General features: G+C 33.6%; 15 protein-coding genes and 2 pseudogenes across 17 annotated transcripts, besides 3 other annotated features; 9 read left to right on the top strand and 8 right to left on the bottom strand.

Moving 5' to 3' along the window:
- Window positions 1–1,396: 1,396 nt before the first annotated feature.
- Window positions 1,397–1,700: a mobile genetic element.
- A 543-nt stretch (window positions 1,701–2,243) lies between these two features.
- Window positions 2,244–2,831, top strand: TVAGG3_0773790 (ankyrin repeat protein family; the record flags this gene model as incomplete). Its single annotated transcript, XM_001322409.1, has 1 exon — window positions 2,244–2,831. The coding sequence occupies one exon, from the start codon at window positions 2,244–2,246 to the stop codon at window positions 2,829–2,831; it is 588 nt and encodes a 195-aa protein (XP_001322444.1).
- Window positions 2,832–2,889: 58 nt separating this feature from the next.
- Window positions 2,890–2,922: a mobile genetic element.
- Window positions 2,923–3,395: 473 nt separating this feature from the next.
- Window positions 3,396–4,482, top strand: TVAGG3_0773770 (RNA polymerase II transcription regulator recruiting protein; the record flags this gene model as incomplete). The annotated part of the gene is made up of 1 exon (XM_001322408.2): window positions 3,410–3,985. The coding sequence occupies one exon, from the start codon at window positions 3,410–3,412 to the stop codon at window positions 3,983–3,985; it is 576 nt and encodes a 191-aa protein (XP_001322443.1).
- Window positions 4,483–6,215: 1,733 nt separating this feature from the next.
- Window positions 6,216–6,898, bottom strand: TVAGG3_0773760 (uncharacterized protein; the record flags this gene model as incomplete). The annotated part of the gene is made up of 1 exon (XM_051246065.1): window positions 6,216–6,898. A coding segment is annotated over one exon (683 nt), but the record flags the coding sequence as incomplete, so codon positions are not given.
- A 453-nt stretch (window positions 6,899–7,351) lies between these two features.
- Window positions 7,352–23,621: part of a mobile genetic element that runs on past the window's edge.
- TVAGG3_0773750 (phage tail repeat-like family) lies at window positions 7,769–8,326 on the top strand (the record flags this gene model as incomplete). The annotated part of the gene is made up of 1 exon (XM_051246064.1): window positions 7,769–8,326. One exon carries the CDS (start codon window positions 7,769–7,771, stop codon window positions 8,324–8,326), a length of 558 nt encoding a protein of 185 aa, XP_051092651.1.
- On the top strand, window positions 9,144–9,728 carry TVAGG3_0773740 (His-Me finger endonucleases family; the record flags this gene model as incomplete). The annotated part of the gene is made up of 1 exon (XM_051246063.1): window positions 9,144–9,728. One exon carries the CDS (start codon window positions 9,144–9,146, stop codon window positions 9,726–9,728), a length of 585 nt encoding a protein of 194 aa, XP_051092650.1.
- Window positions 9,754–10,607, top strand: TVAGG3_0773730 (annotated as a pseudogene). Its single transcript has one exon. A coding segment is annotated over exon 1 (854 nt).
- Window positions 11,391–12,305, top strand: TVAGG3_0773720 (organellar and viral DNA polymerase type B; the record flags this gene model as incomplete). Its single annotated transcript, XM_051246062.1, has 1 exon — window positions 11,391–12,305. One exon carries the CDS (start codon window positions 11,391–11,393, stop codon window positions 12,303–12,305), a length of 915 nt encoding a protein of 304 aa, XP_051092649.1.
- Window positions 14,123–14,737, top strand: TVAGG3_0773710 (organellar and viral DNA polymerase type B; the record flags this gene model as incomplete). The annotated part of the gene is made up of 1 exon (XM_051246061.1): window positions 14,123–14,737. One exon carries the CDS (start codon window positions 14,123–14,125, stop codon window positions 14,735–14,737), a length of 615 nt encoding a protein of 204 aa, XP_051092648.1.
- On the top strand, window positions 14,827–15,651 carry TVAGG3_0773700 (KilA, N-terminal/APSES-type HTH, DNA-binding family; the record flags this gene model as incomplete). The annotated part of the gene is made up of 1 exon (XM_051246060.1): window positions 14,827–15,651. One exon carries the CDS (start codon window positions 14,827–14,829, stop codon window positions 15,649–15,651), a length of 825 nt encoding a protein of 274 aa, XP_051092647.1.
- On the bottom strand, window positions 16,133–16,582 carry TVAGG3_0773690 (protein of unknown function, DUF4106 family; the record flags this gene model as incomplete). The annotated part of the gene is made up of 1 exon (XM_051246059.1): window positions 16,133–16,582. One exon carries the CDS (start codon window positions 16,580–16,582, stop codon window positions 16,133–16,135), a length of 450 nt encoding a protein of 149 aa, XP_051092646.1.
- Window positions 17,045–17,491, top strand: TVAGG3_0773680 (uncharacterized protein; the record flags this gene model as incomplete). The annotated part of the gene is made up of 1 exon (XM_051246058.1): window positions 17,045–17,491. The coding sequence occupies one exon, from the start codon at window positions 17,045–17,047 to the stop codon at window positions 17,489–17,491; it is 447 nt and encodes a 148-aa protein (XP_051092645.1).
- Window positions 17,508–17,927, bottom strand: TVAGG3_0773670 (protein of unknown function, DUF4108 family; the record flags this gene model as incomplete). The annotated part of the gene is made up of 1 exon (XM_051246057.1): window positions 17,508–17,927. The coding sequence occupies one exon, from the start codon at window positions 17,925–17,927 to the stop codon at window positions 17,508–17,510; it is 420 nt and encodes a 139-aa protein (XP_051092644.1).
- On the bottom strand, window positions 17,963–19,198 carry TVAGG3_0773660 (uncharacterized protein; the record flags this gene model as incomplete). The annotated part of the gene is made up of 1 exon (XM_051246056.1): window positions 17,963–19,198. One exon carries the CDS (start codon window positions 19,196–19,198, stop codon window positions 17,963–17,965), a length of 1,236 nt encoding a protein of 411 aa, XP_051092643.1.
- Window positions 19,226–20,032, bottom strand: TVAGG3_0773650 (uncharacterized protein; the record flags this gene model as incomplete). Its single annotated transcript, XM_051246055.1, has 1 exon — window positions 19,226–20,032. The coding sequence occupies one exon, from the start codon at window positions 20,030–20,032 to the stop codon at window positions 19,226–19,228; it is 807 nt and encodes a 268-aa protein (XP_051092642.1).
- Window positions 20,280–20,816, bottom strand: TVAGG3_0773640 (protein of unknown function, DUF4106 family; the record flags this gene model as incomplete). The annotated part of the gene is made up of 1 exon (XM_051246054.1): window positions 20,280–20,816. The coding sequence occupies one exon, from the start codon at window positions 20,814–20,816 to the stop codon at window positions 20,280–20,282; it is 537 nt and encodes a 178-aa protein (XP_051092641.1).
- TVAGG3_0773630 (protein of unknown function, DUF4106 family) lies at window positions 21,193–21,603 on the bottom strand (the record flags this gene model as incomplete). Its single annotated transcript, XM_051246053.1, has 1 exon — window positions 21,193–21,603. One exon carries the CDS (start codon window positions 21,601–21,603, stop codon window positions 21,193–21,195), a length of 411 nt encoding a protein of 136 aa, XP_051092640.1.
- On the bottom strand, window positions 21,725–22,799 carry TVAGG3_0773620 (annotated as a pseudogene). Its single transcript has one exon. A coding segment is annotated over exon 1 (1,075 nt).

Genomic DNA, 23,621 nt, shown 5'->3' with positions numbered 1-23,621 from the left:
TTTTATCGATTTTTAAAGTTTTTGCGAAAAGTATTCAATTATTTTTGCTATTTGGTCGGGTAAATGTCAGATTTGCGACATTTTCTGATATGATATTCAGATTCTACGTTGATAATAATGCTTATAGAACCCTCTTGCTATTGTGTCAAAATTGCGAAACCGATAGCAAAAATATCTCGCAATATCAAAATTGAGATATTGAGTGAATTATGCATTATAGAGATTAAAAATCTGATTTGTGAAAACATCTCATCAGTTTCTAGCTAATTCAAAAATCTTTACTATCTTATTCGATTAAAATGAAAAGGGAATAGTTTCATTATGCTTTAAATGACAGCCTTATAATATAATCATAGTTTTCGCTCAATATGCAGCATTTTTTTTTCGAAATCTATGGTCAATGTCCTAAATACTGATTGCTTTGCATTCATATCTCTTACATTTTCTATACCCACATCACTATTCATTGCTATTCCTATCTTTTTCATTTTTGTTTGTTTCTCATAATTTCTCAAAAAACACGATAACTTGATATTTGTAAATATCATACTTTATAACGTAAATAAGAACTTGACCTATTAAGAAAAGCAGTAATGAAAAGAAAATCTGAAATTCATAAAAATTACAAGTTTCTGATGACAATTAGCTTAATTAAACAGGTACAAGATTATATAATTGTATTTTCTATCCAATTATCCATATAATATCTTATCCAGAAAAAATAACTTGATCAATACCAAATGATTTTTTAACTAGTAAATAAAGTATTTTCTTTACACACACATTGTATATCATAGTTTTTTTTGGTTTCGCAAAACATCCAAAAACAAATATGCTATAAAAGTGACAATTTTAGCAAAACGAAACCCTTAAGTGAATGTGGATAAATACTCTCAAAACATACAATTTATATATTTTTTCTTTATGTTATCAACTAATTAGTGATAATTTTTTTTGAATCAGATTTTTTTTCATTAAAAACATAATATATAACGCAATAATGATGTACACATACGTATCTACACATCAAAATATAAAGTTTGTTTTGGTCTGGGCATCCCAACCAAAAATTCTTAAAAAATTGAATAAAATTGAATACTTGGGGCTGGGATACCCAGCCCGAAACCGAATTGAATTTTTTGAATTAAAGAATATATTTACGTATTTATAATATATATGTGATGTTTATAAAAAATACTAAATTTTTGTAAAAAAATTCAATTTATTCAAAACGTACATTAAGTGATCACTTCATTAGTAGGATCAGTGATCCTACTAAATGGTGAGAATGCCACTAGATAAAAAGGGAGTCCTTGGAGCTCTTGATCTCTTGTCAGTAGAGTCCATAATGAGGCATGGCATCTACTGATTAGAGATCAGAGCAATCCTACCTTACCTTCAGGAGCTACAAAGCTCCTAATCGTTACGAGAGGGAGCCTTGGAGCTCCTGAAGCTCATCAGCAGAGGCTATTTACCATTTGGGCCTCTTCTGATGAAAGATGCGAAGCTCTTCTACGAACCAGGAGCTCCAAAGCTCCTAATCCTTACGAAAGGGAGCTTTGGAGCTCCTGAGTCTTCATCAACAGAGTCCCAGATGGTAAATGTCCTATGCTGATGAAAGATGCGAAGCACATCTTCGAACCAGGAGCTTCAAAGCTCCCATTCCTTACGAAAGGGAGCTCTGGAGCTTCTGAAACTCCTTTTATTATCAGATAGGACAGTTTTTCTTCTGAGGCTTCTCATCAAATCTAAGACTTCAGAAAGAAAGCTGTCCTATCCGTGTATACTTACATTCTAATTGACTACAAGTGTACAACTTTAAGGCAGAGATATATCCGAGGCCTCTCATCAAATGAGGGACCTCGGATAATCTCTGCCTTAAGTAGTCAAATAACTTTTCTGACTATTCAGGAACAAGAGAACAAGAATTGGAATACTTTAAGGCAAGGTTCTTCCGAAATCTCTCATCGAATGAGAGACTTCAGAAGGACCTTGCCAAATCCTTGAACACTGATATCCTTGGAACTGAGCTAGGACCAAGGAGAAATAGTGTACTATAGCTCACGATGGTAATCTCGGAATTACTTATATTGCCACATGCACAATATCTATTCAGCCAGACTCCTATATACAAGAAGTCAGGCTGAATAGATATTGTGCATATGGTTTGCAGAACTCTAATAACACATAAAATTTTGTTATCCCAAAAAGGTGACATTTTGGGTGTATCGTCCATCCCAGGGATGCAAAAATCACATCACCTTGTATCTATAAATAAAGGATATACTCCACTTCTTCTTGCAACATCTACTCATAAACTTGAAGTTGTTAAATATCTTATCTCTGTTGGAGCTAATAAAGAAGCAAAGACTAATTATGAATCTACTCCACTCGTTATTGCATCAGCTAATGGTAATCTTGACATTGTTAAATATCTTATCTCAGTTGGAGCTAATAAAGAAGCAAAGAATAAACCTGGATATACACCACTCATTTATGCATCAATTAATGGTCGTCTTGAAGTTGTTAAATATCTTATCTCAGTTGGAGCTAATAAAGAAGCAAAAGAAAATAATGGATATACACCACTCATTTCTGCATCACATTATGGTCATCTTAGCGTTGTTCAATACCTTATCTCAGTTGGAGCTAATAAAGAAGCAAAGGATAATTATGGACAAACTCCACTCATTCACGCATCAAGAGAAGATAGTCTTGAAGTTGTTATATATCTCATCTCAGTCGAAGCAAAGAGTAATGATGTAAAAACTGCAATGATGGTTGCAAAAGATAAAGTAAGAGATTACTTAAAAACTATTTATGCCAATTAGCTCAATCATCTACTTATTTAAAAATTCATTTTGTCAACTTTTCAAAATATTTTAATTTTTAAGGGTGCAGATACCACTTTCTGACATTCTCTCAATTTTTGGCATCCCTTTCTTTATATTCCAATTTATATAGTTTCATTTTGAAATACAAATGATATAAAGTATGAACACTCACTAAAGGAATTAATGACTCATAAAATTCTTCGATATTTTGCTTTTAATTGCAGATCATTATGAGGAGTGTCCAAAGAATTTTCAATTTTTGTCTAATTTATCATCGGTTGAACAATTTAAAATAGGAAATCTTGATTTATATGTAAATGTTTGTTTATATTTGTTAAATTTTCCCTTATTTCGTAAATTTTGCTACAAAATCAATTTCTATCTAAATTATTACTTGAGGCCATATCTTCAACTTTAATTATAGTTGAAAATCCTTTGTTTCAATTTTGAGGAAATTCAAATTTTCGGAATAAACTAGTACTAAAATTAAATAACTATTCATATTTATAGATTTTTCATTTTTGTTGTCATGTTTTACGTAGATTCAATTTTTATCGTCAGAGAATTTTGGCGCCATGACTGATGACCCTTCTATGGGATTAGATTTATCGATGATGAACGGTATGGGTATGGGACAGCAACAAATGAGTACAGATTACCTCAATTTTCAGAACACAAATCAACAGTATTCGCCTGAAATCCTTTCATTAATTTATCGAAATCAGACACAAAATACTCAATCCTCTAAAGTTCCACAGTATTGCACTCGTGGAAGTTGGTCCCAGCAAGAAGATGAACAATTAATTTCTGCAGTTCATCAACTTGGGCCCAAGAAATGGACAGATATTGCAAGATTTGTTCCTACAAGAACTTCCAAACAGTGCAGAGAGAGATGGCATCATTGTTTAGACCCTCAAATCAGACACGAGCCGTTCGAGCCATGGGAAGATCAATTAATTTTAGAAAAGCAACGCGAAATTGGTAATAAATGGTCAATAATCGCACAACAGCTACCAGGAAGAAGCCCTGCTTCTGTGAAAAATCGTTGGTATTCAAGTCTTAAAACTAATACAAATCATATTGCCACATTTACTGGTGGAATTATGCTAGATACAGGTATCAATAAGAATTCTGATGTTTTAGATGAGTGAAATATTCAAACTTTTGTTTGCAGTTTTGTTCATTTTTTAGTTTCATTTCTATTTGTCTTATAATAAAAATTTACCGTATATTATATTCAAATTTAAAGGATACCCGGATAAAATCAGTATATTACTATAATTCAAATTTACAATAAATTGTTTTTTAGCTTTCGTTGCTTTGCAATGTGCTCGTTCTGCAGGAATCTTAATGATGTTATCCATACAAATAGAAAAATGTGAGCTTATATATCAAATATTTTATTCAAATAGATACGTTAACGAGAATCAAAAAAAAAAAAAAAAAAAAAAAGGTAGTGGGGCCTCCAGGCACTTCGTGCCCTCTAGCCCTGAAGATGTTTAGTATAACTTTGTCCGGACAAGTAAGGGTCTATCGTCGCTACAGGAAAAGTTACAGGCGTTCCACGGAAGTATACTTTGAGAAGCCTTTTCTGTCACTTTTCAGGAAAAAAACATTTTTATTATTATATATAAATGAATTTTACAAAACCACCGTTACCGTTCTTTGGAAATAAGAGTAAATGTAAAGATATTATATTGAGAGAACTTAAGAAACTACCGAATGGTCTAACATTTGTAGATTTGTTCGGTGGAAGTTTCTATATATCCCATTTGTGCCATACAATATTCCCAGACTCAAAGATTATATGCAATGACTTCGACAACTATATGGACCGTCTCAAACATATTCCAGACACAAACAATATATTGAAAGAGTTAAAAGAAAAGATACCTATAGGTAAGATGGAACGTATACCATTAGATAAGAAAAATATTGTGAGAGAGGTTTTGAAAAAAGCAGAATATATAGACTGGGATAGTATATCTGCTAGACTATTATATAGTGGTTCTATAAGAGTTCATGACATTGAAACACTTATGTCAAATGTTTTATATCTTAACTATACAAATGTTTTCAAAGAGGACATAGAAAAATATATTGAGGGTATAGAGTTTGTGAGATGTCGTTGGACAGAGTTGTATGAAAAATATAAAGACAAGGAAAATGTTTTCTTTATAGTGGACCCGCCGTTCTATAACACATGCGATTTTCAATACCAAGTAGACTGGACTTTGAGAGACTCTTTAGAAACTTTAGACGTTTTACATAACTGTCCATGCTTTTACTTTACATCCGATAAAAGTGGTTTGGAAACCGTTATGAGATGGTTAGAGGACATACATGACTATGAGTTTAGATATGACAAGATAGAATATGAGAGAGGTCTATAAACCGGAGAAAGTGTCATAACAAAGAAATTTTATTGGTAAGTAAATGTGGTTTGAAATAGGACTACTTGTTTTAGGTTTTTTCCATTGTGTCATTTATTTATTTGACGTGGCAGAAAAGTACAGAGAATATGAAGATGAACCAATGCCTGCAAATGTTCAGCATATGTACTCGTAAGAGATATTTTATCTAATATTAAATGGACGCACAGAACTTAGCGAATGCACAGCAACCTGGACAACCAAACCCAGAGAATATTCCAAATAAGTCAGAATACAAACTGCAATGGCAAACTATGGTCAAGTGCCAACAGATGTACAAATGCAAACTGCCATGTCAAATGACGCTGCGTTAGGTTTGCCACCATGGTATGCAAATATGAGATGGAAAGAGTTTTATACAAACCCCGAAGTGGGATATAAACAACTCTATGCAGATGACGCGAACACAGGAGTTGACCCAGAATATGTTTTCTACCAGAGGAGAAACAGAATGTATGAGCTCCAGTTAAAGAATGCTATGGAACTCAACAGGAAACGTAAGAGACTAGGCGGACATTAGATTTTTACACGTAGTAAATGGGTTTCTTTGGAAGAATAGGAAACTTCTTTCGAAATGTTGGAAGAGGTATATGGAATGGAATAAAATCTGTCGGAAGAGGAATTTGGAACGGAGTCAAAAATATTGGTAAAAGAGTAGGTCAGTTCGTTGGTATTACCTAAAGACCCTGAACCAGAAGAACAAGCTCCTGTTATACCAACAGCCTGAACCTGCACCACAGTCTAGTTGGCAACCAAATCCAACACCTCAACCGTATTAAAAAATTATATTTTTACCGTTCGATAGTAGTTGTATATGAAACTAAGTTCTAAGTAAAACGCATGGTATAATGGAATTGTTCTTTTTCTTCCATCTGTAGTAAACCATACTTGAAAGTCTGAAATACTTCCACTTGGTGGTTCATATAGCTTTGTAGGTTTTTCGTAAAAGTCATTTGCCAAGCATAAAAAAGAGTTTTGTGCACCAGAAAATGAAGCATGAACTATCACAGCATCTTGGTCGAAAACATTTTCATATGTTCCATTAGGGTTTTCGACTTCATAAAAGTCCGGGTGTACTGGATATTCTGCAGGCTGATTTAACATCCTCATAAATCTATACCATGCCAAGTTGTTATATTTTGTAGAAATATAAACGTTTTCTCCAAGGTCTTCTATTCTATTGATTTTAACAGTTGCATTTTTCCTGTCATAAATAATATCGAGATGGTACTCTCCCTCGTCAATGTTATACTGGTTTGCATATTCGATATAGATGTCGTTTATTTTTTCTTGAAAAGCTTGAAGAGTTGTTTCTAAGTTTACAAGCAAATTCACTTGTAAAAGTTTTCCCTGTTCAAATTTCTCATACATACGTTTTTCTTTGTTATAGTATCGAACTTCAAAACCGACCGTAAATGGGAAACCATGTATGGCTTCTGAAATGAACTTCATTCTACGAAAGCCAATAGCTTTTGTGACGGATGGGTCTCTTAACCATCTTAATGGGTAGTCAAAACGATAGCCTTCATGCTTTACGGTCTCTGTCTCAAACTTTTGACCGATATTAGTAAAAAGTTCATCTAATGGTTTAGTTGTAGCAACTCTTGAATTTTCTTTTTCTATTGAAAGCATATTTTATCTAGAATAAAAATGTCAAATGAAACAGCGTCTATGAGAGAAATACAACACAACCGACAACTCATTATGCAAGCTCTAAATAAGAACACAACAAACTTTTCAAACTATTCTAAGATATCTGAGTCATTGAAAGAAGGAAACTTAAAACTGACATTAAACCCAATGACAGATGAGTTTCTATTTCAAGACAAGAAGAACAATACTGTCTGTATAAATCCAACAAAAGGAACTTTAAACGAGAAACCTATAAATGAACTTCTTTTGAAAGCAGATGTTGACAACAAAGCAGACAAAACATATGTAGACGATGCAATAGCAAAAGAAGAAGAAAGAGCTAACAAAGCTTATGCAACAAAAGAACATACTCATCCTGAACTAGCAGACAAAACATATGTTGACAATAAAATGTCAAGTGAAGTGACAAGAGCTGAAAACGAATATTCTAAAAAGACTCATATACATTCTATATCTGAAATAACAGACTTAAACGTTAGCCTTGAAAAGAAAGCGGATAAGGAATATGTGGCTAGTAAGTTAGAGAAGAAAGCGGATAAGGAATATGTGGATGAAAAAGATAACGAAATGAAAGAAAGGGTTGACTGGTACCATGAATGGACATCGAAGATTTTAAAAAGTAAAGCTGATACGGGATGGGTTTCAGGATGTTTAGACCTTAAAGCAGATAAAACTTATGTTAACGATGAGTTAGAGAAGAAAGCAGACAAGAACCATACACATACAAGTTTTACAACTGTTGCTATAGAAAGTATTGAAGGAACGGTTGAAGAACCTGATGGGGATGTATTATATTGGAAACCTCCTAACTTTCCACAAGGTTTAACATCGGATGAAAACATAACAACGATGAGAAACATTAGATGTAAAGATGTTTATGTCATGAAGGATGAAAATAACGTTAAATTCACTGCTCAAGATTTATATGAGAAGAAAGCAGACAAAACAGAGCTTCAAACATTAAAGACAGAAATACTTCAAACATTATATCCTATAGGCTCTATTTATACGTCAATGAACTCTACCAGACCAGAAGTAGTTCTGGGTTTTGGAACTTGGACTCAAATAGTCGACAGGTTTTTGTATTGTGCAAACTCTTCAAAGGAAACAGGTGGAAGTAAAACGATTTCAGGTGAAAACTTACCTGCGCACAGTCACTACATAGATTTAAGTACATCTCAAGCAGGTTGGCATAGTCATAGATATTGGAATTGGTCAGCAATGACAAAAGGTAAAGGATATGATGTTAAAGACAACGTTCAGTTTGCTATAAATTGTTACTGGAGTAACACTGAGGGAGGAGGAAACCATACACATCGCGTTTCAGGGTATACGCAAACAACCGGACAAAGTAAAGACTACATGCCACCTTACATGACAGTTTACGCATGGTATAGAAATGCTTAGTCGTCATTTTCAACTTCTTTAGCATATTCGTCAGGAGTTGTCTTATATTTGTTAGGAACTGTCTTTGAAAGTATACCACCTTGAACTTTGACAAGTTTGAAACGAGGTCTGACAATAGTAGTTTTATCTTCTGCTTGCAGTGTGTACATTTTGCCATGTTTGCCTAAAACTTCATAATATTCTCTTGTATACTTTCTTCTATTTTTACGAACACGAATGTGAGTACCTGTCGGGTTCCCATTGTTGTCATAGTCAATAGTATTTTCATATGGGTCGCGTTTAGGTATTTCTATTTTTACTTTGTCACCTTTCTGAAGTTTGAAGCCCGGCATTCTTTCTTGTTTGTCTCTTTTGACTAAATTATTAAATATATAGTCTTTCTCTAAGTCAGGGTTGTTTTTCATTTCTTCGGGGGAGTGGTTTCCCAAACCTTTTTGTTTACGGTTATTGTAAATATTTAAAACTTGTCTCATCTTTGCCTGGGAGAAGTGTCTATATTTGTCATCATATGATAGGAGGATGGAAAGAAGATAGAAGAAGAGAAACCAAAAACTGAAGATAAACCAAAACCAAAGTTTAGTTTCCAAACTAAACCAAGTCAACCTTCATTAGCTGGTATGGGTTGGCGTCAAAGACTTATGGCAGCAGGCGGTTATGTTAAGTAAAGAAAAAAATATTTTTTTATTTTATTTGAAATGTACGCTGAGTTTGTTGGAGAAGACCGTTGGGAAACTTGTTTGTTAGATGAGAAATATGAAATGGCATACCATTTTAAAACAATATATTTTTTAAAAAATATTTTTTTATTTTATTTGAAATGTACGCTGAATTTGTTGGAGCAGACCGTTGGGAAACTTGTTTGTTAGATGAGAAATATGAAATTCACTGTTGTGAGTCATTTGAAGTCAGAAACAAAAAGACAAAAAGAGTTTTAAGCGAATGGGAGCGAAATGACGGATATGCTATTATGAAGATGGGTGGGAAACGCTATCTTAAACATGTTGTCATTGCAACTCATTTTATACTGAATCCTAACAATTTACCTTTTGTAGACCATATAAACCATATAAGAAACGACAATAGACTTGAAAACTTACGTTGGGTCACTCGTTCTGAAAACAATAAGAACAAAGGCAAATTTGGAGATATTGTATTCGAATTTGTCGACGAACTAGAAGATGAAACAATTGAAATTACAGACTATGGCAAGCATACGTTTGAGTTTTACTACTATAGCGAAGAACAAGACTCTTTCTACTTTTATACCGGCGTAAACTATAGGAAATTACAAGTATATTTTACTAAGGAAGGCTATGCTTATGTAAACACTAGAGATACAGATGGAAAACACGTTCAAATACTTCTTAACAAATTCAAGAAGCTATATGGCATACCATTTTAAAACAATATATTTTTACATATATTAAATGCTTCAGGTTGAAAACAAAGAACAAAAGTAGCAGATACAAAACCGTTAGACTATATCTTTACAAATGCTGGTAGGACTATTTCAGATGAAGAAATTTCATCCCGAGCATACAGGTTTGACTATCCAATTCGTTGGCTTCAAAGTCCTTCAGATGCAAAGGCAATAGGATTTAGAAGAGTTTTCAAATAGAACGAACGCATTTATGTTCGCAGTATATTTTCATGGGCAGTATAAAGGTTCTGATGGTCTAATAGACAAATTTGATGAAATGAAATCTTTACAGTTCGTTCAGACGAAAGTCTTGAGAAAACTCTAAATGACTTTCAAACTCAAATGAACAAATATTATTGGGAATTTCAAGAAAAATACGACTCTTTACTAAATGGAACATACTATCTGAAACTAGAATATGACAAGATGAACTCCACCGTTTCATTTCAAAAGATTGAAATTAACCCTCCAAGAGATACAGAGTTTTTATTTTGGAAAGTAGACAAACGTTCTTGGGCACAATTTCTTCGGTTACTAAACCAGAACGAACCATTACCACCAGATGGTCCATTTAAATTTATACTTCCACCAGCAGATTTGACAGTTTATAGAAACGTGTTTGACCCTCAAAATGTTATGTGTCATGCAAGTTTCAGTTCAAGCAACAATAGTTTTCTATGTATTGGTAAGGACTTTTATGACTTTGCTTCTAAATTCTACGAACCACCTAGTAACAGTTTCTCTGACTTTCAAGTTTGGTTCACAACAAATGGTGTGCAACATATTATTCCATTGTACTATGACTTTTATCTCGAATTGTCTTTCATATATAACTACGGAAAAGTGCTGAAAAAGTATTGAAAAATATATTTTAGGTGAAGAGGTGAGATCTCACCTCTTTTCTCACCTCTTTTCTCACCCGTTGAATTTTGTTGCTGAATTCGGCAAAAATATATTTTAGGGTAGATGGTTTTTAGGTGTCACCAGGTCCCTCGGTCCCTCGGTCCCTCGGTTAAACGAACTTCTCTGAAAAAATGAGACAACATGACATTTTGACAACAACACAGGAAATAAACTTCTTCGTATATGTTTTGTCATGATTTCATCGTAAATGTTTTGTCAAACATGAACGTATATGTTTTGTCATGACTTCATCGTACATGTTTTGAAGAACTGAAGGTGTCACCAGGTCCCTCGGTCATTTTAACTTCTCTGAAAAAGTGTGACAACATGACATTTTGACAACAGTCCAGGAAATAAACTTCTTCTTCGTAAATGTTTTGTCATGACTTCTTCGTATATGTTTTGTCAAGACTTCATCGTACATGTTTTGTCAAGACTTCTTCGTAAATGTTTTGTCAAGACTTCTTCGTAAATGTTTTGTCAAGACTTCTTCGTACATGTTTTGTCAAGACTTCTTCGTAAATGTTTTGTCAAGACTTCTTCGTAAATGTTTTGTCAAGACTTCTTCGTAATGAGTGTAAAGGACCCAAAAATATAATTTAGGGTAGAAGGTTAGATCTAACCTCTTTTCTCACCTCTTTTCTACCATCGTAGAAAACACACAAAACTCTTGAATTTTCCCGAAATAAAAAATAAAGTTAGTTTTTTTAAAAAAATATTTTTTATTTTTATTGTAAGAACATGTTAGCAACAACAGCACCAAACTCGTTAGTCATGAACCCAACTTCAATGTTAGTAGAAATGAAAAGCTTCATTCCTTCTTCATATACTTTCGAAACAGAAATCCAGAAGATAAAGCAAGAACTTCTCCAAGGAGATTTAGATTGCACTGCGAAAGATGAAACAAATGAAGAATATCTTTATGAAATGCAGGATATTATTGACCATCTACCTAAACTTCCTGAAATCCAACAACAAAAGCTTACTATTCCTGAATTCGATGAAATAGAAGTAAAAACAACCGACTCAGTTGAAATAAAGAAGTTCATACGTAAGGTTAACTATGAGTTTCTTGGATTTCATTGCAACCACAAAGTCATGGACAAAGATTGCGACATGTTATATAAGAATGTTTCTGACATATATAAATCGGAGGAGTTTAAGACCTACGACAACTTTGTTTCGTTAGTTGCTGAATGTGTATGGCAGATAAGAGATAAAGATAAAAGATGTAAAATATGGAACGAACAAATAAAACCCGCAACTTTTGAGTTAAAGAAAACCATTGACGCTATAGTTGTACTTGCAGGACAAATTTCAATGTACAATGCTAAAATGAACCCACAATGTTCTAAATGTAAAGCAGCAATGAGGAAATATAACTACTCCGTCAAAGAGATAGAACGTATGCGAAACGACTATGCTGACTTAAAGAAAGAAGCAGAGAAACCAGCAGAAAATAAAATGGACATGTTAGAATTTCTGAACAAAAACTATCCAACTGCTGACGATTTCCTTCTTTCAGATGTCAAGAAGAAATATAAAGAAACATTCAATATTGTGAAAACTTTTGACATACTGACAGAAGAAATAGAAGCCACAAAATTGTTTAGAATTTCAAATATACATCGTACAATTCATGTAAAACGCTTATAAAAAAAAGAGGTGAGAAAAGAGGTGAGAAAACGGGTGAGATCTCACCTCTTCACCTAAAATATATTTTTGCTGAGTAAAATGACCAAATTTCATTATATAACTGTTATTTTTTTACGAAGAGAACTTTTGCACTTCGTCAAAAAAATCCCTGAAATCATATCTTTTATACAAAATTCAAGAGGTGAGAAAAGAGGTGAGAAAAGAGGTGAGATCTCACCTCTTCACCTAAAATATATTTTTGCCGAGTAAAATGGCATATGGAACACATACTTTTTCAGTAAGGACATATGAGGTGAAAAAAGAGGTGAAAAAACAGGTGAGATCTAACCATCTACCCTAAAATATATTTTTGCTGAAAAAAATGACCAAATTTCATTATATAACTGTTATTTTTTACGAAGAGAACTTTTGCACTTCGTTTAAAATACACTATTTTTGTGTTATTTTTGACGAAGAGAACTTTTGCACTTCGTAAAAAAAATCCCTGAAATCATATCTTTTATACAAAATTCAAGAGGTGAGAAAAGAGGTGAGAAAAGAGGTGAGATCTCACCTCTTCACCTAAAATATATTTTTGTCTGATTTACGCTCATTACGAAGAAGTCTTGACAAAACATATACGAAGAAGTCTTGACAAAACATGTACGAAGAAGTCTTGACAAAACATATACGAAGAAGTCTTGACAAAACATATACGAAGAAGTCTTGACAAAACATGTACGAAGAAGTCTTGACAAAACATGTACGATGAAATCATGAAAATTCACGAGGGTCGCAAACAGGTTAGAAAACAGGTTAGATCTAACCATCTACCCTAAAATATATTTTTGCTGAAAAAAATGACCAAATTTCATTATATAACTGTTATTTTTTACGAAGAGAACTTTTGCACTTCGTAAAAAAAATCCCTGAAATCATATCTTTTATACAAGATAGAAAATCTTACTCGCCTAAAACTCATGAAAATCGTGAAAAAATGACCAAATTTCATTATATAACTGTTATTTTTTGACGAAGAGAACTTTTGCACTTCGTAAAAAAAATCCCTGAAATCATATCTTTTATACAAAATTCAAGAGGTGAGAAAAGAGGTGAGAAAACAGGTGAGATCTCACCTCTTCACCTAAAATATATTTTTGCTGAGTAAAATGACCAAATTTCATTATATAACTGTTATTTTTGACGAAGAGAACTTTTGCACTTCGTAAAAAAAATCCCTGAAATCATATCTTTTATACAAAATTCATGAAGAATACGAGTGGGTTCAGTTTAACAAACAACTCCGTCTCATTCGTTCGGTCAAAGACGATATGTACCAAATGCAAAGTATTTTGACAGTATGTTTTGCTCCAGAAACCAAACACGCAGACGACTGGTTCAAAAACCAAAGCACACAAGAATTTTTGAGTGAAATTTCTCTAGACCGACTTTTTTCGGTCTTGCATAAAACACATGAAAACAGTGAAAAAATGACCAAATTTCATGATATAACTGTTATTTTTTTACGAAGAGAACTTTTGCACTTCGTAAAAAAAATCCCTGAAATCATATCTTTTATACAAGATAGAAAATCTTACTCGCCTAAAACTCTATGAAAATCGTAAAAAACAGCGAGTAGGGACAAAACCCCAGTCGCCTAAAACTCATGAAAATCGTGAAAAAATGACCAAATTTCATTATATAACTGTTATTTTTGACGAAGAGAACTTTTGCACTTCGTAAAAAAAATCCCTGAAATCATATCTTTTATACAAAATAAAAAAATAACGTTAGTTTTTATAAAATATTTTTTTTTATTTTGTATGTAAGAACAGAAAATGACAAACACTGAGTTTGAAACAGTTAAAAAGATAGACAATGACACCAAAGTGGTTAGAATTGGTGATTTAAACGTAAGATACTCAAAGAAATACAACAAATATTCTTTGTCAGACATTCTAACACTATCTGGAAAGAAAACATCCCACGACTGGGTTAAAAATGCTTCTACTCAGAAAATTTTGACAAGAAATCCTGAGCTTATGATATCGGTAAGATTCTATGGAACTGCAGCATATCTTATAGACAAAAGTCTTATACCAATAGTTTTGTTATGGTTAGACCCAGTTGTTGGATATAACTTCATAACATATGGTTCATTCGATACGGAACGTTGCAGTGAAGGCTTACTTTACATCGTTCAGAAACCGAAGGACTTCAATACAAAGAGATATAAGATAGGAAGAACATATAATATAACTAAAAGATATGACAGTATAGTCAATAGAGTTAAGTTTGTGTTCGTTAACGATATGAGAGCTGCTGAAACAGAACTACTTGAAAAGTTTGAGAAAATGTATGGTGCTCCCATAAAAGGTAAAGAAACGTTTGAAGTAGATGAGATAGATAGTGCTATAAAATTATTTGACGAAGTTGCTGAAAAATACATGTAAAGCGTTTATTTTTGGTCTTTTGTGAAAGTCAGGAAATAACGCTAGTTTTTTTTTAAAAAAAATTTTTTATTTTGTATGTAAGGACAGATATGTCAACATCAGAGAACACAACAACTGCTATCGTTCATGAAGCTATAAATGAAGAATACGAGTACATACAGTTTAACAAACAACTCCGTCTCATTCGTTCGGTCAAAGACGATATGTACCAAATGCAAAGTATTTTGACAGCATGTTTTGCACCAGATACCAAACATACAGACGATTGGTTCAGAAACCAAAGCACACAAGAACTTTTGAGTGAAATTTCTCTAGACCGAGAATTCTCGGCCTTGCATAAAACACATGAAAATCGTAAAAATTTGCCAATAAATTTAAGAGGTTGGTATGTTCATAGACTTTTAGTAAATGCTGTTGCAATATGGGCTTCGCCTCGTTATGCTTGGTATATTTACAGACTTCTTGACGAAATTCATAGACAAGAACGTGAAGAGATGGAAAACAAGCTTGAAGCAAAAGATGAAGTCATTGAAGCAAAAGACAAAAACATACAGAAAAGAATACCACGTTCGGTACCAAAAGGAAAGGAAAAGAACTATAAGTATATGATTTATACTGAAGAGATGGAAAATGAAGAAGATAAAGATATGGTTATGTTGCATTTAGTCAGAAGAAACAACAAAAGCTTTTACGACCTTGCTAAGATTTACAAATCTGACAGAAATTGGTTCTATCGCGAAAACTTACCGATTTCAATGACACCAAATGAAGATGTGAAACAAATAGTTCAAGATACTTTACCTCAAACACACTATGATATTAAAGGTTGTACAATACTTACCTTCAAAGAAGATTTGCCATTGTTAAAGGAAAAAATAACAGAGTATTTTGACAACTTCAAACAAGCAGAGTAAATGAACCATTTATTTTTCAAGCTTGACTTCAGATGGCTCAGGTAGCTCTATAAGGTCAATTGCCTTGTCAAATCCTTCTGGCATTCCGAGTCCTTCCTTCTGGCATTCCGAGTCCTTCCTTCTGGCATTCCGAGTCCTTCCTTCCGACAAGAAAAAAATTTCCCGACAACTGGAAAAAAATTTCCCGACAACTGGAAAAAAATTTCCTGTTGTTCGTCCGTAAACCATTCAAATTTTCGAAAATTGAGAACTTTTTGGTCGAACTTCAGAAAAAGTTTTTCCTTCCAACAGAAAAAGTTTTTCCTTCCAACAGAAAAAGTTTTTCCTTCCGACAGAAAAAAATTTCCCGACAACTGGAAAAGTTCTTCCTTCCGACAGGACACAAACGAATGTCCGACGTTCCTCTTCCTGAATGCCTTCCAAAGCCAGAAGAACCGAAAGCTGCAGAACCACAACAGACTAAGACCAAACACTTACATTTTTACGCTTGACTTTTTACAATTTGAACTTTGTTTGCGTAGATATGAATTCTGAAAGAAGTATGAGGGTCTTGTATGACTTTGTACTTCTCCCATAGTTCATGTCTGTCAAACTTACCTGCCATGGACTCTTTCATAAGTTCCATGAAATCGTCTTCGGACAATCCGGGGAAAAGTATAATGTCAGTAAGTATTCTCTTTACATCCTTACTTAAACTCTTTGCTGTCTGTACACAAATGACAACAGAGATGTTGAAGTGTCTGAGCTTCTTAAGAATTCGACACATATCTTGTTCTCTATTCTTTAACAAAGGATGAGAGGCGAAATCATCTAAAATAAGAAGACACCTATGAGGGTATGTCTTCCAATCGTAAGATTGCAATTTCTTCGAAATGTATTCTATCTCTTTCTGTTTGTTTCTGAAGTGTTTCTTCTCTAATATTCTCTGCATTTCCTCATTTGGGTCTTTAAACTTCGAATTTATATACTCATTTATAGCATTGTACTTCAAAACTCTTCTTTGGTACTTCTTTATCCAATCTAACAACTCAGAGTCTTTTATACATACTAACTTAGACTTCTTTATAATATCTTTGAACGAATTGACGGTTTGGTCAAATTGACCAGAAGTACTACAAATAACAACTAACTCATAGAATGGGTTCTTCTCATCTAGTTCTTGTTGTTGTGCAGCCATTTTAAGATAAGTGAAAGTCTTACCCGACCCAGGTGGTGCAATTAGACCTGTTATACCATTCTGAGCAAATAAGAACTTGTCATGTATGGGTTTTATCTGAGCATTTTCTAATTTCACCTTGTTCTTGTTTAAAACATTCTCAAATTTCTTGTCAATGTCAGCAAACTTTTTTTCTAACATATTTTTAGAAAAATTAAAATTTTTATCTTTTTGAAAATGTCTAGCGATTTCGCCATCTATATTCGAGACAAGCTTTTCGACAGCAAAACATCTGTCGACCATAAAATCTTACATAGTGTAAACAAGAAAGGTGAATTTGTTCTAAAGTTCTGTTTCTGGGAATATGACAAGAACCATAAAACATTAAGCAGAGCAGTCTTAAAATTTGTCAATGACAGACTTGTTGACAGAGATGACGCCTCTTGGAGAGATGAAGTCCAACAAAACTTCTTAGAATGCAAAGAAGACACATGCACTGTTCTTGAAGATGAAATAGAAAACAGAATAGATGAGCTATTAAAGGACAAAGAACTTTTACATAAATATGGTTCTGAGAAATTTGACATAACTCCACCAGAAAAGAAGAAGAGAGAAAAGAAAGAAAAGAAAGTAGAAGAAGAGAAGAAAGAACCAGAGCCAGAGAAGAAGAAATTTGACATGTAAAAATAAAATTTTATTTTTAGAACATTTCTGGGTCAATGTCAATGTTCTCTTCCTCTTTAGGAGTAAACACTGGCTTAGACTCTAAAATCTTTTTACCCAATTTACCTTGAACTTCTACAACTTTAGACTCATAATATTCATAGTCGTCTGCTTTCTTTGGTTCATAAGGTATAACAAGTTTGTATGCTTTGCCTTCTTTAAGGTTTGAGAACCTTCTGTCAAAACTTTCTTTGACTGTTAACAAACCTTCTATGTCTAAGTCTTCAAATTTCGCACCATTTTTAGTCACAATAGCAAACTTAACTGGTTCGATGTTCCAAACTTTGCTGAATGAAGACTTTTCAAAATGGTAGAAGTAAACATTCAAATATGTGAATGGGTCTAGTTCTTCTTTAAGTCCTGACATGTACTTGTTTACTGAGATGAATTTTGTCATCTTTTCTATCGGATAAAAAAATATTTTTTTTAAATTTACTCAGAAAAATTTTTCTTTGTATATACACCATTCTGTACGTCTAAAAGACTTTTGACATTTGCCAAGAATGTTCGTTTAGACGCTGTCATATAACCATATTCTTGACAATATTGTTTATACGAATCGTACAATGACCTTTCATCTAAACACTCAAAGTCAGTTTCATCTATGAACAGTTCATATACACTCTTGTTTGCTTCTAACAATGTTTGTCTCTCTTCGGTATGTGGAATTTGTCTTGGATTGAACTTTGAAATATCTAATGTCATAAAATATGAGAACAAGTGGTTGTAAAAGTCAGATGTCAAAGTTTCTGCTAAGTCGTCAAAATATTCTGTATCTTGCATATGAGAATCTGACGTTCTGACAACTACATATCTTCTGTCAGAACTTTCTAACTTCATCGGAACAGCATTGTTTGAAACCATAATGAAGTTTGCAACATTTTCACAAACTCTTTGGTCTTTATATTTTCTTTCAACAACTCCAACTTTGTCTGTTATAAGACTCTTCAAAGCATCTGAGTTTAAAACTTTTGTTGTATCTATACTTTGAAGTTCGTTACATACTATAAGTTTCATATTCTCTATTGAAGAGTTAAACTTGCCACAGATGTTTTCTAAGTTTGTCATATTCGGGTTCGAATAACCTTCTAACAGTTTGCACAAAATATCTGTAAAGAATGTGTTCTTACCTGTTCCTTGTTTTCCAATTATAATGAGAGCAGTTTCATTTTTAGCACTTGGATGTTGTAAGATGTTTGCAAACCAACATAAGATATACTCATAGACTCTTTCGTTTCCATTGCATATAATTTCTTTGACATGGTCTAACCAAGCTTCTATAATATTTTCTTTCCATTCTACTTGTTCGTATTTATATCCAGTGAAGATAGAATAGAAGTTTGGAGAAGGTGTATAAAACTTTATACCACGAACTGAAAAATCTTCTAACTTTGACAATAAGATATCCCAAGCATCTAACATCTTCATGCCAACTTGTACGACTTTTATTTTCTTAAGTTTCTGTCTACATTCTTGTTCTGACACTATTGTTGCTCTTGGTTTGTTAAAGACTACATCCCATTCTTTCATAACATAACATTCTGGGGCAGAGTCGACATAAATGACTAAACGTTTCAAATTTTCGACTGCTTTGTTATAGTCTCGAAATGGACACATATTTCTGAATGTTTGGAAGTCATAAAAATCTGAAACATCTATTCTGTACATTTTTATAAAAATAAAAAAAATATTTTTTTATTCTTGAGCTATTTGTTGCATTTGTTGTTCTTGAGCTATTTGTTGTTCTTGAGCTATTTGTTGTTGAAGTTGTTCTTGTAATACAATACTTTCACCAGTTGCATCTTCCAATTCGAAACTTTCTGCCGTCATTGACAAATACATAGGACATAAAAGTTTTACAGGAACAAAGTTTGCGTCAACTAATGTCAACGTTATACTTGCCAAAGTGTTTGAGTTCACTAAGGTTGAAAATTCTGCATTCGAATGAACAATAGGCAAACCAGCAGAGAATGTGTTATTTATACGCATAAGTATCTTTTGGTCATAGTAGTTTCTGTCGACATTCGAATAACACTTTGAACCTAAGTTTGAAACAATATATAAAATAGGTGTACTTAAAGTCAATGGAATAGACATTCCTTGTATGACACCTTTTCCTGTTATAGGAAACTGTTGGTAGTAAAAACCAGATATAAGTTTTGTATTATAGCTCATATTGTTTATAGTAAACTCAGTCGGACATCCAAACATAATGAAACCTGCTCTAGTTGCAGCACATTTTACACTCGTCCTTAAAGTATTAAATAAGTCAACAAAACCTGTTGGTGGTATATCTGAGTAAGTATCTTCAAAGGAGTATTTTTTACCATTCACAACAATAAAATCTTCTGGTGTCAAAAGAGCAAAACAAGCTTTAGTCGTCATTGTGTTTAAGGTTAGTTTACAATATCGTCCTTGAGGACTTTGTAAGTTTGTTGTTATAGAATTATATGACTCAGGGTTTTTAGTCGTAATAGTATAAACCATTATATCTTCTGCCATTTATATATATTTAAAAGTTTTTCTGAAAGTGGAGAAGAACTTCATCTAAACTTTCACATGGCGTTTCTTGAAGTTCTCTGTCTAAGAAGTTCAAATATTTTGTAAAGACATAGAACTTTCCTTTGTCTACACGAACAAACAAAACAGGGTCTTTCATATCGTTCAAAAGTGTGTAAAGTCCTTTACATGAAATAAAGTCTATATTATTTTTCTTCAAACATCTTTCAAGAAGTTTTGACATTTTTACTTAGCAAATAAATTTTAATGAAATGTTGTGGTCGTCAAATATTTTTATGACGTCTGGGAAACTATACTTTAAGTTCAACGTTTCACCTCCTTTCATAACGTATATCTTGTCAATGACATTATATGAAACACCACAGCAACTAACGTCGGGTTCTATTTCTTTGATGTTTATATCGTCTGCCTCTGTCAAAAGTTTCAATAGTTCTTTCAAAACTTCATGAGGTGCAATGACATATGAGTTCACTTTTACAGGGTTGTGTTCGACCAAGTTTAACATTATACCTAAAGCTTGACAAATCTTCTCCTGAGTTTGAAGTTTGTCTTTCAGTTGTTGGTAGTCGTTTCGAATATCTGCAACAGAACTTAAGTCTCTGCTAACTTCAGGGTATGTTGGTTGTTCTTTTACAGGAACAATTGTTATACCATCTTCGTCTTCGTATGGTTTCCCCACTTCAACATCTCTGTCTTTGACATTGACAACAACACTTTGACTGTTTGTTTGAGTTGGTGAATTTAACTTCACATCTGCCACCGCCATTAAACCTTTTGAAACACTTACGCTTCTATTTTTCGGAAATGACATTTTACTTCGAATAAAAATATGGACGTATTCGGATATCTCTTTGAATTGAAGCAGAACAAAGTTTACACACACAAACAATACAAATACATTGACAGAATAGTTCTTTATACAAACAATGGAAAATGTTATAGAATAGCAGTCTTTGCTGAACCAAAATATTTTCATAAAGCAAAGAAAGTTGGTATAACTGAAATGGTGAAAGTTCTTGAAGCAGACAAAAATATAACTTCAAAACTTACAGATATTTCTAAAGGAAAGTTTATAATACAATATTATGTCAAAACTGGCGTACTGTCAATATTTGACGGAGAGAAGTCAGTTCAAGAACAACTTACTGACCTGCTGCCAAAATCTGCTCGATGGAAGCTGTCGTTATGCCAATCTGAGGAGCCCCAGCAGGTTTCATCGAACGAATCTTCAAAAGAGCATCTTCCGTGAAAAGTGCTATTGGTTTTGTAAACTTCTTTGCTCTCAGTTCATCTGGACCGTCTCTGTCACCAGTATATTGTATTTGTACAGTACCAACAGTTGAAATACCACCCATAAAGTCTTCTGAGTCAGCAAATGGAATGCCAAGCCAAAAGTTTGAACGGTCTCCATTTGTATATTGAGTTTTTTGACCTCCTGTATGAGTCCATACTTTCACATATGGCATAATAGAACTTTGCATTTCAGGGTTTATGGTTGTTGTGAAGTTGTTGTTAAAGTTCATAGCATCTAATGTCAAGTTGTATGACCTCATATCCTCAACTGTAGAATATTCTTCTCTTGGATAATATTTGCCATCTATGTTTATATGATATTTAATACCAGGGTTGTAGAAACAAGAATAGTCATTTATAGTTCGTCTGAACAGTACAAACATAGTATCTGCATGTTTCATTGCAGTTGTTAAGGCAATATCTGTTCTTGCACCTGGGTCAGCACTTTGGTTTCCAACTTCACCTGCAAAGTCTTGACAGATATTTGGTGTATAGGGAACATAAGTGGAACTGCAATATATTTGGCAGCTAAAGCATTTGAAATATCTGGGTCCAACATATAGACTGCAAGTCTGCTTTCTATTCTCTTGCATTCAAATTTTTCGCATGTGAACTTAACTGGGTCCCAAGCAGTTCCAGCAGCATTGAAATAATAGTTTACTTCAGTGTTGAAGTTTGAGAAACCAAAGTCTAAGTCAACTTTGTCTTTGCAAAATTCGGCGAATGACGTTTGATTTGCTCCCTTTACGTCTGTAAGAGTGAATGGGTCTTGCGTTGGTGCAATGACTAAGTTATTTTTGCTTGGAGTAAGTTCGATAGAAATTTTTCCTGCCCAGTTTGGCAAGTATCTTAAAAACCTGAAGATGAGGAAAGATGACAAAGGAACTCTAAGTTTCAGTTTTACTTTAGTGACAGCATTTCCATCTGAACCAGAAAGGTTAACATAAACTCCTGGAACGTTAGGGTCAAGTCTTCTTATTTTCTCAATGGTTGCATACTGGTCTGTTTGTTCTCTAGCTTGTGGTTGTACTGAGTTTCTCAAAGCGAACCATTCATAGTTTGCCCATGTTACTGTTTGAACTAAGTCAGAGTTAGAATATATCTTATATCCCATGAAAACTTCTGGAGCATATTGGTATCCGACATAGAAAATTCCATTGCAACCTTTCTTGTCAGACAACTTGGCAGAAGGTTTTATTTCAATGTCTTGTTCCACGTATAAGAATGAGTTGTCAATAGAAATTATATGAAACCTGTCGCAAGCAATATCTACTGTTGTTGAAGAACCTTCACCAACCTCACCTACATTTCCATAAGAAACAGCAGTTGTATATTCGTAAGTTCCAGGAACTATTTCTGACCTTCTAATGGCATTGTCGCATTCGTTATACCATTCGGAAACATTTCCATTCATGGCATCCAAAACTGTTGGCGTTATATTCTGAGCGGCGTACATTTCATATGGGTAAAAATATAGAATAGTTGGATTTATGTGTCATAATAGAACCCACGTGGACCAAGCTTTACTTTCTTCCTGGCTGAGTTTTTAACTCTTCTTTTTCCTTCATTGCCACTACTTTCACTAGATGAAGTTACTTCTTCACTACTTTCACTTTGTTCTACTCTTCTCTTCTTCTTTGGTGTCGCTTTTGGTAACTTGCCCTCTGCTTCAAGTTGTTGCATCTTTGCCTCATGTTCACCTAGTATGTTGTAAATTTCCCATGTCCTTTTTGCCTTTGGGCTCTGGTCGCCCATCTCAGGTAACCTATATCCTAGAAAGAGTTTGTCATAGTTTGTATTTGAGTCTTCGCGTATTGTTTGCATGACTCTTTCCTGAGTTTCCGGTTCAAGCTCTTCAAACAGAGCTTGTCCATATGGAATAAGCTCGTTTCCAAATATATGTTTTTGTAGCCATTCTGGTTTTCTTTCCATGTTACCAACAATATCTTTTGTGAATGGGAAAGCTTTTACCCAATGTTTCAGTCTTGCGTCATTTATTTCTGTAGTTGGTTTTATTTTGTCAAGGAACATGTTTTTCAATACTAACATTTCATTTGGTACTGTCCATTTGAGTTTTCTTAAATATTCATCCCTTCTCGGTTCATTGTCTGCAAAGTAAGTTTTTATGACATTTTGCAAACTTTCGTTTGCAAGGTCATGTACAATAGGTTTCTCTTCCTTCTCTCTCCCTAACTTTCTTTCTAAACTCTTCACCAAATATACCATCTTTATGGTTCTGTGTAGTTCTTTGAGATAAATGTTCTAGAACGTCAGGTGT

Source organism: Trichomonas vaginalis, chromosome III, assembly GCF_026262505.1.
Source record: "Trichomonas vaginalis G3 chromosome III, whole genome shotgun sequence".
In the NCBI taxonomy this organism is placed as follows: Eukaryota; Parabasalia; order Trichomonadida; family Trichomonadidae; genus Trichomonas; species Trichomonas vaginalis.
Note: the sequence above shows the minus strand (reverse complement) of the source record. Positions and strands in the feature narration are given on the sequence as shown.